This window comes from Lipotes vexillifer, unplaced genomic scaffold, assembly GCF_000442215.2.
Source record: "Lipotes vexillifer unplaced genomic scaffold, Lipotes_vexillifer_v1.1 scaffold454, whole genome shotgun sequence".
NCBI classification, from domain to species: Eukaryota; Metazoa; Chordata; class Mammalia; order Artiodactyla; family Lipotidae; genus Lipotes; species Lipotes vexillifer.
Window position 1 is genome coordinate 1,778,985 of NW_006779481.1, and position 12,842 is coordinate 1,791,826.

At 39.9% G+C, this 12,842-nt stretch overlaps 1 protein-coding gene across 1 annotated transcript in view; it reads right to left on the reverse strand.

Annotated features, from left to right (window-relative positions):
• LRP2 (LDL receptor related protein 2) overlaps window positions 1-12,593 on the reverse strand; it is a 194,855-nt gene extending 182,262 nt beyond the window's left edge. Inside the window, exon 1 of the mRNA XM_007452631.1 lies at window positions 12,455-12,593. Within this exon, the coding sequence (XP_007452693.1) occupies window positions 12,455-12,593 (139 nt within the window). The remainder of the gene's footprint in view (window positions 1-12,454) is intronic.
• Between the last annotated feature and the right edge of the window lie 249 nt (window positions 12,594-12,842).

A 12,842-nucleotide genomic window follows, 5' to 3' on the forward strand; every position in this document is an offset into this window, starting at 1 on the left:
TTTCCTAGTTCTCCCCAGGGGACTAATTTGGCAGTTAGCGATCCTCTGAGTTTCCCCAAATATCTGACCAGCAACCTCCCCATACATTATGTGCCAAGTATGAATTTTATTTTTAAGAGAGCAGCCAACACCAGCCCAACGTGGAGAAGACTCAAAATTATTCTTTCACAAACCCATGGTGGTAGAGGAATAATTCGGGGGGTTGGAAGAATAATTATACTTTCCCCATGTATTTAAGCAATCATGCTAAATTACCCATTTCAATGTTTGACTAATTAAACTGAAATTAAGTAAATATACAGATCAATTATCTACTCCTAAAATAAATAAACAATGTGCTATCCTGTCTTGTGTAAATGCAGGCCTATCAAGAGCATGACATAAACACAGTTAAGTGATCTATTCCTAGGGGATATAGGCTACTTTGTTCATGGAATGTTCAAATCTGATTGTCTGGTAGTGACATACTGATTTATAATGTATGCTGCAAATGGTCAGAAACTTTCCTTGGCTAAATGGTGGTACCGAGTGGTACAGGAATACGTACACCCAAATACCTTCTATAGACTAATGCATGATGGTGGTTGGTGGTGCAGGTCTGGGGTTGGTGGTGCAGGTCTCTTATCAACTACCTTTAAAACACAACAACCTCCCTTGCAAAAATGCCCCTAAGGAATGTACAAATTCACTCTGGAATCCCAGAACTTCTCATTGGATTTTGTTCTACAAAGCAATATTTCCATGAGAGATTAGAGGCTTTGGAGGTTTAGCTAGTAACACAACATATATTAAATCACTTTTATCAATTAGGTCTATTGTTAGAAATCCAACATAATACATTTGTAAATTCAGTACATTTGTTTCCCTTAGTATCTAATAATTTCTGGTTGAAAAATTATAACAATCTAAAGGTCAGTCTACTTACAAAGAGTTTCCTATTGCTGGAAAAATCATACACTTAGAAACTGAGCATACTGAAGCAAATCCTCAGAACAATATACTGCCTGTTTTTAAATATATGTATAATTAGTGTTATTTCTTAAGCAACATTTTTGTTTGTTTTTTTTTCTTTTTTCATTTCTTAAGCAATTTTTATTACAAGTCAAATTTTGAGGTTGTTTTTTGTTTTTGCTAAAATATGAAGTTAAGCACATCATGAAAAGAACACAAAATAGATACCCGAAAGTCATTTTTTAAGCACTTCAAAGTCAATTATTTAAAAATCACACATAGGGCTTCCCTGGTGGCTCAGTGGTTAAGAATCTACCTGACGATGCAGGGGACGTGGGTTCGTGCCCCGGTCTGGGAAGATCCCACATGCCGCAGACCAACTAAGCCCGTGCGCCACAACTACTAAGCCTGCGCTCTAGAGCCCGCGAGCCACAACTACTGAGCCCACGTGCCACAACTATTGAAGCCTGCGCACCTAGAGCCCGTGCTCCACAAGAGAAGCCACCACAATGAGAAGCCCACGCACCGCAACGAAGAGTAGCCGCTGTTCGCGGCAACAAAGACCCAATGCAGCCAAAAATAAATAAATGAATTTATTTTTTTAAAAAAATTCCCAATGCTAAGCCCAGGAGCTGGCATTATAGGGAAAAAAAATCACACATTAAAAAAAAAATTAAACTGATAGGGGAAGTTTTACAATTAAGTAACTCTTTCTAGTTAGTATTTTTCACATTTGACCTCCCAAATACTCAGTTATCTAAAGTAATATATCAAGCCCAATTCGCTCAACTTATCAACAGATCCATGGTAATTCATTTGTCAAGTTCATCTTTTCAATATTAACTTCCATGCCTGTTATAACTCCCAAATGACTATTGTTTGGAAACATCTCTGCAGAAGAACAAATGGATACTCTATCATTTGCTGGGTGGCATCTTAGTAATCAACCAAATGCTCCACTAGTGTCAGAAGACTGTCATCCATTCTATTACAAAGGAAATATGTGTTGTTGAAAAACAAACTGCTAGTATAGCACAGGGAACTCTATTCCATACTTCGTAATAACCTATATGGGAAAAGCATCTGAAAAAGAATAGATATATGTAGATATATAACACTTTGCTGTACACCTAACAGAACATTGTAAATCAACTATTCCCCAATATAAAATAAATTTTTAACAATAATAAAATAGAAGTCAAACAAAAATAATAATAAAGTTCCAAAACAGGCAAAAATAAATTTTAAAAAAAAACACACTGTTAGTGAAAAGGTCTAAATCAAGTTTGATAACAATTTCAGCTGTCCCTGATTTCAACTGGTTTGTATGCACTTTATTTTCTGAGAGTTTTTTTTGCACAGGCTCCAGATGCGCAGGCTCACCGGCCATGGCTCACGGGCCCAGCCGCTCCGCGGCATGTGGGATCCTCCCGGACCGGGGCACAAACCCGTGTCCCCTGAATCGGCAGGCGGACTCTCAACCACTGTGCCACCAGGGAAGCCCCTCAACCAATCCATTTTTAACCAAGAGGTAATTTTGCAAACAATCTTTTATAACTTTAAAACAGTCTCCCTCTAATAAAAACCAAAGAGGAAAACATCATAATACATACTGAAATAAAAACCTATTGTTAAGAACCAGGCAGTCATTGACAAGGAATTATTAGAACCAAAGGGACACCCTACTTTCCCAGGCTGGCCTTGCCTTTCCCAAAAATCAAAATAGATGGTGCAAAGATGAAAAAACTATTTGTGTGGTACTTAAATGGTATGCACCATTCTAAGTACTTTGTAAACTTTTTGTAAACTTTGTCATTTAACCTTCATAACAACCCTACAAGATAGATGTCATTATAATATATATTTTACAAATAAAGAAACTGAGACACAGAGCAATTCAGTAACTTGCCCAGGATCAAATAGCAAACATGTGCAAAGCAAGATCTGGATCTGACAGTTCTGGTCCAGCATCTGTGCTGTACTGACTACCAGTGCTCTATGTTCTCTTCAAACCAGAAAAAAAAAAAAAAATTCCACCAAAAAAATGAATGTAAAAATTTGATTATTTTCCAAAGTTGCTATCAACATTCACTGGATTCATTAGCTGGACTGGTGTGGAATCCACACCACACCATATGCTCATACAATACAATCGGAGAAGAGTAGTCTACTTAGCAACAAACATTGCGCATAAAAACAAAGGAAAGTTTGCAACAATCAAAAGCAACGCAAGGAGGGAGGGGTGTGGGGGAGGGATGTATTGGGAGTCTGGGGTTAGCAGATGCAAGCTATTCTACAGAGAATGGAAAACAAGTTCTCACTGCATAGCACAGGGAACTATATGAAATATTCTGTGAAAAACATAATGGAAAAGAATATGAAAAAGAATGTATATATATGTATAACTGAGTCACTTTGCTGTACAGTAGAAATTAACACAACATTGTAAATCAACTACATTTCAATAAAATAAATTTTTTTAGAAAAAGCAATGCTGGGAAAAAAAAAAAGGGAAAGAAAAAAAAAGCAATGCAGGGAAATCAAAAAGAGAGTTTCAATCTCTTCAAGAAAAATTACAATAGACATAGGGATAAACTTGTTTTTCAACATTATAGAGCCCCAAGCTGGAGAAAAACAAGAGTAATCCTTTCTTCATAAATAGCCATAGCCTAAGCTTCCTGGTTTAAGTGCTGGACTAAGAATGTGTTAAGATAAGATATTGGAGTAACAGATAATGCCTAGAGGAGGAAAGAAGTTTGTTTTTCCAGAAGGGGCACAGCACGGAATTGAGAGCACCACTTCTGTATCCTTTACAAACTCTGGCACAGTGCTGGGCAATGTGGGACAGTAAACACGTATTCACCAGGTAATGAAGATTTCTCTTAGTAAAATTACATATCAGAGATTCATAAAACCATCAAGGCAAACAATGAGTCTTTTAATTGGAGTTTACTATCTTAAATCTATAGAAAGAAAAATGCAACCTGGTATAATTTGAAATAGGAGAAATATCTAAAAGTTTTAAAAAGAGAAAAATATTGAGTCATACTAATGTTTCATTCTTTTCTGAATTTTTTTAAATTTATGTATTTTATTTTATTTTTGGCTGCACTGGCTCTTCATTGCTGCGCTGGGGGCTACTCTTCATTGTGGTGCGTGGGTCTATTGCAGTAGCTTCTCCTGTTGCGGAGCACAGGCTCTAGGCACGCAGGCTCAGTAGTTGTGTCGCACAAGCTTAGCTGCTCCGCGGCATGTGGGATCTTCCCGGACCAGGGCTCGAACCCGTGTCCCCTGCATTGGCAGGCGGATTCTTAACCTCCGCACCACCAGGGAAGCCCCCTAATGTTTCATTCTTTTGCCCTTTCCTTATAAGAGTTTCTTTTTCCTCTCATGAATTCTCTTATTAGAAGAAAAAGGCAAGTCGTAGTCAATGGAACATTGTCCAAAGTTAGCAGAGTAAGGTAATTTCTGTGGCAAATCCTACTTTCCGGCTAGATCCTCTAACATGTGCTGGTCTTTCCAGACATTTTTGGTCTACCTGAGGAGGCACATGTGCTCTTTTTAAAAACACTGCATAGCACTTTAATAGTCTTACCTCCACTGAACTCAAAGAAATACATTCCTTAATTCACCCATAATTTTTACTTCACTTTTTCGGTACTTTGTTTTTATTCCCTTGGTATTGACAGACATACTTGTGACGTTTATAAGCTGGGTGATGGTTTACTACAATTCTCACACCTTGTCCACACCAACAAGGCCAGTCCCCTTTTGAAGATTTAAAGTCACTTGCTAATTTCCAAACTTGACACTGCAGCCGCGACAGCCAAGGGTAACAAACTGTCTGGAGACCCTGCCCTGCCTAATGGCAACTGGTGGAATAGCCACCAACTTAACTGATGGAACTGAAACAAGACGGGTACAGCAAACCAGCCTACTACTCTTTCTGTACAACATCTTAGCTGCCTGGTTTTCAGAACAGGTCGCCAAATAGGTGGCCAGAATTATTCTTTGTTTTTTTAATCCAGTTTACAAACAACTGAGTTGACTGATTTTTCCAAATTATTGTTTCAGAGCCCTGATGTTTTGATAGAGGAAAACAATATTGATATTGAGAGGACATTTCAAGAAGTCAAAGACTTTGAGGGAAACCCACAAAGCCAGCTGATGTGTGATCATGTACACACATCACTTAAATGAAATTTTTTTAAAAAAAGGACCAAAAGAATATGATGTCAGATTCAATAAAGCCACACACGAAAAAAAATCATACCTGCTGTGTGCAAAACTTTGTTCAAGGTTTGTGGAAGAAACAAAGAATAATAAGATATGATCCTTTGTTTTAATAAAACTTACAAATTTATTGGGGACAAAAGTTACTTATGCATTATAAATTAAATAGCCATGTAACAATAATAGCTTCTATTTGTTGAGCACCTACTATGTGTTGGACAATATAAAAAGCTTTATACACATCCATTTTTTTTTTTAGAGATTTAATTTTATTTATTTTTGTCTGCGTTGGGTCTTTGTTGCTGTGCGTGGGCTCTCTCTAGTTGTGGAGAGCTGGGGCTACTCTTCATTGCGGTGCGCGGGCTTCTCATTGCGGTGGCTTCTCTTGTTGCAGAGCACGGGCTCTAGGCGCATGGGCTTCAGTAGTTGTGGCACGTGGGCTCAGTAGTTGTGGCGCACGGGCTCGAGAGCACAGGCTCAGTAGTTGTGGAGCACAGACTTAGTTGCTCTGCGACATGTGGGATCTTCCCAGACCAGGGCTCGAACCCATGTCCCCTGCATTGGCAGGTGGATTCTTAACCACTGCACCACCAGGGAAGTCCCTATACATATCTATTGGATCCTCTTAGAAATATGTGAAGTGAGATTTATATTTATTTAATAGAAGGGGAACTTGAATCTCAAGGGCATTAATCAAATTCCCACAGATGCAGAAAATGTCGAAGTCTGATTCAGACCCAAGGCCTGTGTGATTTCAGAGCATGTGCTCTATTCCTCAACCCCCATCAAACAAATGACAGCTTTCAATCACCCAGAATTTATTAAGTGCCAGCAGTATTTTAAGTGTTTCCCATAGATCATCTCACTTATCCTCACAACAATCCTATGAGATGGTACTAATAGCCCCATTTCATAGATGAGAAAACTGAGGCTTGACCAAATCTCACAACTGGTAGGTGGAGAAGCAGGGATTCACACCTAGGTAGTATGACTCCAAAGTTGTGCCATATGACAGTAGATGATTTCGTTCCAAATAAGCAGCAGAGGTAATAAGAACCAATTGGTCTCAGGGAGAAAAAAATGAATACCACAAGATGATGCCATGAGAGAGGCTTCATGAAGGAGAATAAGACTGCACTGGGCCTGTGTGAAAGAGCAGGTCTTGGCGGGGGGCGGGGGGTGTGTGTGAAGGAGGGACCGTGCTTTGTGCAAGGGCCCAAACAACTTGAGGGAGGCCCAGCATGGGTGAGGGGGGAATAAGCAGGCCTCCATGGCGCAAGTGCAGGGAACCTCTTCTAAAGTGGGGGACAACCAAGCTGGGGAGATGGGGAAGAAAGGGCCTTGAATGCCAAGAACAGAGTGACATGATCAAATGGGTTGAGAGTGAGAAAGCTTAGAAATCTCTAGCGCCAGTAACTATATTAAAACTAAAAGTCACTCTGGGTGGATGCAAATCTGAATGAGGATATAGACTTTGGCCATGACAAGGGCTTGGGCTCCTCAGAACCCTGCCCAGAGCATGAGCTTAGTGAACAGGCCGGTGGGTGGTTCACCAAGAGGCTCTGGCAGGGATGGGGCTCCCCCTGCAGCCCCTCCAGTTGCCTCAGGCCTGATCCAAAGCAGCTCCAATGCATAGCAAATGGCCAACAGTTTCCACAGGTGCCACCCAAGGCCTCCTAGTGTCCTGTTCTCTCCAAGCTGAATGCATGTGTCTGAGCATCCAGCATGAGGAATTCAGCCAGACCTCGAGAGATAGAGGACCTCAAAGACTGCTGAAATATTTGCTGAATAATTTTTAAAGTGCCTTTTCAATGATCCAAAGCCGGCAGAATAATATGATGCACTATCAGAGAAGCCTCTCAATTCTGAGAAGTGGGAAGTTAGATTTCCACCTTTCCTAACTGAGCTATTCCTCACGCATTTTGTTTAAACACTAGCTACCTGCCTTTCTCCCCTTTCCCCATCTCTTCCACATCACTTCTTTTTCACTGAGCACCTCCTCGACCTACAACCAGATGGTTCATCAGCACTGAAGTGCATTATAAATAAAACCACGCTTCTCAGGGGTTCCTGACAGGACGTGATGGGCATGTAGAATGGGATAATTATTCAACTGCCGTGGGCAAAGCAGAATGTCTAGCGTCCCTGGCCCCTGACATGTGGAATGCCAGTAATGCCCATCCCCCATCCCTGTGACATACATGTCCAAACACCCCTTGAGAGTGGTAGTACCACCCCCAGCTGAGAACAACTTAGAACCTCTAAGCAGCATGGACATTCAGAGCTCAAAATGTCTTAACCCACATGAAAGAGATCATCTACGAAACCCCCTGTAAATAAAAAAATTCTTCCCTCCTAAAGATAATAAAATTTCTTAAGCGGCAATCGCACTCCTTCCCACCCATCAATAAGAGGGCCTGAGATTGGGCAATATCATGCCGCAGCTGCTAGTACTAGCACCTTGAAATGAACTCCCCTGGGAGTGTGGTAAAGCATCTCAGTTCCAGGGAGGCCTGCTTCACCCTGGAGAGCTCCACGGGGCATCCACAGGCTTACCCATTCAAGGGTGGGGGAAGTGACACAAAAAAACAAGCCCCAAATCTGAAGTCCTCAAGCAGTTCTTCACTAATGGAAAAGGTCATTGCTATGAAAAACAGTCATAAACACACCTGCCCATGGTGCAACGTTTTCCCATCTGTGTAGTTATCAGAACAAAAGAAAAAACTTTTTTCGAATGTCCTCTCTCCACCCCTGCCACATAGGCTCACAAAAAAATAAAGATACGAATTGACAATCATCTAAGTGCCTAAAACATTTGAAAGAATCTCTGAGTTTTGACCAAGAACACTCAGCAACGAAAACTTTCTGCCAGCCATTACCAAACACTGAAACTGTGTTTGTATTAGTCTTTTCTGTATTTCCTCATATAATCCATGCAGTGTTTTTTCTATCAGCTGAATCACTGAGGTTCCTATACATGGACTCCTCCTCCACATGGGAGAAAACTAAGTCCAGGACCTTTGTCCCCACTCCCCCACAAGGAACTAACTGGTTATCTGATGGCCAAAGAGCTACATTTATAGGATGCTGAAAAGACCACTATCCAAACAGAAGAAAATTTAAGACAGTCTGCCTGCTCTGGTTAATAAGAACCCAATGAATCAAACTCCATGAGAAAAGAGTACAACACCCTTCAACACAATGTTTTAACATGACTTGTACAAAAACTATAAATCCCCCCATTTAAGAGCTGATTTCCAACCCCAACTGCCCAGGGTATTCCTATACAGCTTACTGATTAGCAAGATAAATTATTGGAAGATGGTTGAACAGAATCAAAAGCTAAAAAGGAAAATCACACACATGTGAGAAATAAGTGACTACACAGATCTCCAGATAGGCAGCTTTCCTGCTTAAGGCTTATTACATAGGGTGTGATAGACCCACTCTCATTCCTAACACAGAGTTTATAAATAGCACCAAACCAGAGTTTTTCTGATTAATTAGTCCCAAGTGTTGAACCATAAGTCAAATCAATACAGGTGTGTTAAAGCTGCAAGCATCACTGCTGTTTTGGTCACCTTAACAAGCAAATTAGATCACCAGGTTATCAAGTGAACAATGGCTTGATACCAGAAGTTATGACAATAGCAGCAGAAGGAGAAGAAATTGACTCCCAACTGGTGGATTTGGGGATGATTCTCTATAGTCACAGGGCAAATCATTTGTAACTACTAAACGGATCTTCTGGATTGAATCATACAAACACCTTTTTGTTCTGATCTTATTTTAGTTTTTCTTTAACTTTTATTATTGACTTTATTGAAGTATAGTTGATTGACAATATTATATTAGTTTCAGGTATACAACACAGTGATTCAGTATTTTTATAGATTATACTCCATTTAAAGTTATTACAAAATAATGGCTATATTTCCTTGTGCTGTACAATTTTTCCTTGTTTTCATGTAACAAACACTTTGCTGTATTCTTTATCCATTACTCTATGTTATTTCATTTTTTTTAAATTAATTAATTTATTTATTTCTGGCTGTGTTGGGTCTTCATTGCTGTGTGCGGGCTTTCTCTAGTTGTGGCGAGCGGGGGCTACTCTTCGTTGTGGTGTGCGGACTTCTCATTGTGGTGACTTCTCTCGTTGCAGAGCACAGGCTCTAGGTGAGCGGGCTTCAGTAGTTGTGGCATGCGGGCTCAGTAGCTGTGGCTCACAGGCTCTAGAGTGCAGGCTCAGTAGTTGTGGTGCCACGGGCTTAGTTGCTCCGCGGCATGTGGGATCTTCCCGGGCCAGGGATCGAACCCGTGTCCCCTGCATTGGCAGGCTGATTCTTAACCACTGTGCCACCTGGGAAGCCCTGTTATTTAGTTCTTGACCTTTCACAATAGTTACACCAATAGGCTCTCAAGACATGAAAAGGGAGAAGAGGCAGAAATAGAGGAAGAAAGAGAAAAGGGGAAAGGGGAAGAGAGAGGGGGAGGAAAGAGATATCAAGGTCAACAATCAGCATCCAAACACTAAATTTAATGAGACCTTGCATCTTGCACCCTAACCACAATTTGATACAAAATGGTAACTCATTCTTATCTAGCTATGGCCCAAATCCAGGCTGGAACAGTTTGTAATTGGTAAGTGGGTTTATGAGTCACAAATCTCAGCTAGGAACTAAATAAGCTCTCATTCTAAATGTGTATATTTTCAGAAAGTAGAGATCAGATAAATTTTTATATACAATATATATAATTTCATATATGTGTATGAAATTTACTCTGAAACAACAAATACTTATGCATCCATAAGCAAGTCTGATGACAACTCTGACCAGAAATGTTGATCATGGCGGGGCTTATGGTGGCTTATCACAGTGTTTACACACTGACTTTTATCAATTTGTTAGGAGACTAGTTGAGGTGAGCACACATGCATGACTCAACCTTGATGATTTAGTTATGGCCGTGTATGGCTTCTGCCAACAACAAATTCTCCTAAACTCTTAAGAAATACTGTGCAGCAACAATGTGAAAATATTTCCACCAATAAATTTAAAAGCCTGTTCCTGGGCAATAAGTACTGATAACTGATCATCTGGTAAACTGAAGTCAACATTTTTAATACATATGTATTGTGTCATTAACTTTTTTTAAAAAACTGGTTTTGTTGTTTTACAGTGTTTTTGTATCTTTTTCCCTTCTAGTGATGTTCTATCTCAGAAAGGATTTTATAAGCAGAAGCACAAAATTCTCCCACCATGACCTGATATATGAAAAATAAAGAACAGAAAAAGTAAATGAGATTAAGAGACCAAAAGAAGAGTGATAGTAAGGTGGCAAGAATTTATTGTGATTCTATCAATAACAGAGCATTATTCTAAAGTGTGAGCTCCTAAAAGCAGGAATAAATACCTCTGTAATCCCAGTGCCTAGCACAGAACATCCTAGTACCCAGATGACCCTCAACAACTAAACGATATATGATGCATTGTAATATATGGGTGAAGTTGATTTCCAAAAGGTGATAAAGTCATGAGATCATGATGACTTGTGTATTTTTTAATAGATCCTGCTGTTTAGAGCCACTGTTTCTTCCAATCTGATTACCAACTGAACAATTATCTTCCATACTGACCCTCATGAGAGTCCAGAAAGACTCTTAAGAAGTCAACTCCAAATCCTTAGGAGCCTATTTATATGTCCAGGTCATTCTCTGCTATTTCGATAAAGAATGGGACTTCCCCTCCCCCTGCCCCACCCATATTATACAAAACATTTATATCCAGCATTACTCTGTAGTAGAGAGTACTCTATACCCTCCCCCACAAAAAATAGGAGGGAGAAAAAGAAAGCTACAGGAGAATATCTGATTCCACAAATCAAAATTTGTAATTTTTTTTTTTTTTTTTGCGGTACACGGGCCTCTCACTGTTGTGGCCTCTCCCGTTGCAGAGCACAGCCTCCGGACGCACAGGTTCCGCAGCCATGGCTCACGGGCCCAGCCGCTCCGCGGCATGTGGGATCTTCCCGGACCGGGGCCCGAACCTGTGTCCCCTGCATCGGCAGGCGGACTCTCAACCACTGCGCCACCAGGGAAGCCCCAAATCTGTAATTTTTATTGTAAGCAATTTGCTAACATAAGCACGACTTTAGTTTCCCTATAGAGTCAAAGGTAAAGCTGATTTTGTTAACTTGGGAGTCTATAAAATAGGATTTATTACATTTACAAAGATTTTCATGGTAAAATGACACAAAATTTCCTGTGTCTCCTCTACTATATTGATTTTAGCAATTGAGCAAAAAGAACTTCAGGACATGCCTCACCAGCAGGTTATCTGTTAAACCAGGAGTTCTTTGGCCCCGGTTTGTTATGCCTGGGCTTAAACAACATTTACGGGTCTCCAAATGACTTCCAGGCTCTATAAATGTCATCACTTCATGTTATAATGTGAAACTCAATAGCTTGTTGACACAGAATCAACAATATTATATTGTCACCCACTGATACCCATGTGTAATGAAATGGTGTTTGGGTTTCTGACTATATATGGTGAATTTATAATTCTCCCAATATTAAGAGCAGCTTAAATAAAATTACAAGTTTATCTTCAATGACTGTCAAAAGCAGGAAGAAAAAAGGTAGCGTATATTTCCTAAGATTTCACCTAATCTGTATTTTAAGTATCAATAAGTAGTGACAGTAAGAACTTATTGTCACAATAAATAGAAACTGTTAACCATGCATTAAAATAGAATCTTAGAATTCTAATGCTGGAAAAAAGTAATGGTTTCAGTAATAAACTATACTGGAATTTTGTCTGTATTACACTTTTTAAAAAAATAATTATAAGAAAATAAATTGATATTAGGGATTTGGTCAAGAATAGAGTTTTCAGTGGCTGTCTTAAGTCTGGAAATTGGGCATCTAGAATTATACAGTGCTGACTTAGACAATGAATGAATGAACTGATATTTAGAATATAGGTTCTTAGGTATTATAATAAAGACAATTTAAATTAAGTCCAGTAAGAAATTCAGATTTCTCAATAAGTGCCGAAATAAGAAGATAGTGATGGAGAAAATACTAGACTAAGAGCCAGGACACATGGGTAGCACTGACTACTGTCTCCATATCATTCAAAAAGTTCCATGAGGGCAGGAACTGTTTGTTTTATTCAACATTAAATCTTCAGTCAGTAAGTATTTGTTGCTTAACTGACTTGGCTTGGTGAACTGGGATTTAAACTCTGATACACAGTTTCCTTACCGGCAAAATTTCTGACCTGCAAAACCAGCTTCTGGTGAGGATTAAAGAGGTCCCTGTAAACCACTAGCATAAAGCCCGAAGTACAGCAGTCCCTCCGTGAAGGGTGGTTCCCTCCTGGGCACACCCACTTCTCATCCATCTCGAACATTCTAACAGCCTAGGAAGTAAAATATTTGGGGCCCAATGCCTTCACCAGATAAGACCTGTTTGTTCCCTTAATAATTAATTGAGATAAAACTCCCAAAGCCTGAGCCACCTTGCTTGTGGGAGGCTCAGCATTTAGAGGAAGGATGGATGGTGGTTGCCTGCCCATGAACAAAGTAGCCACTGGCCCAGTCTGAGGTCAAGGGCAAGACTGAAAATCAAGATGTATCCTAGGACACACAGG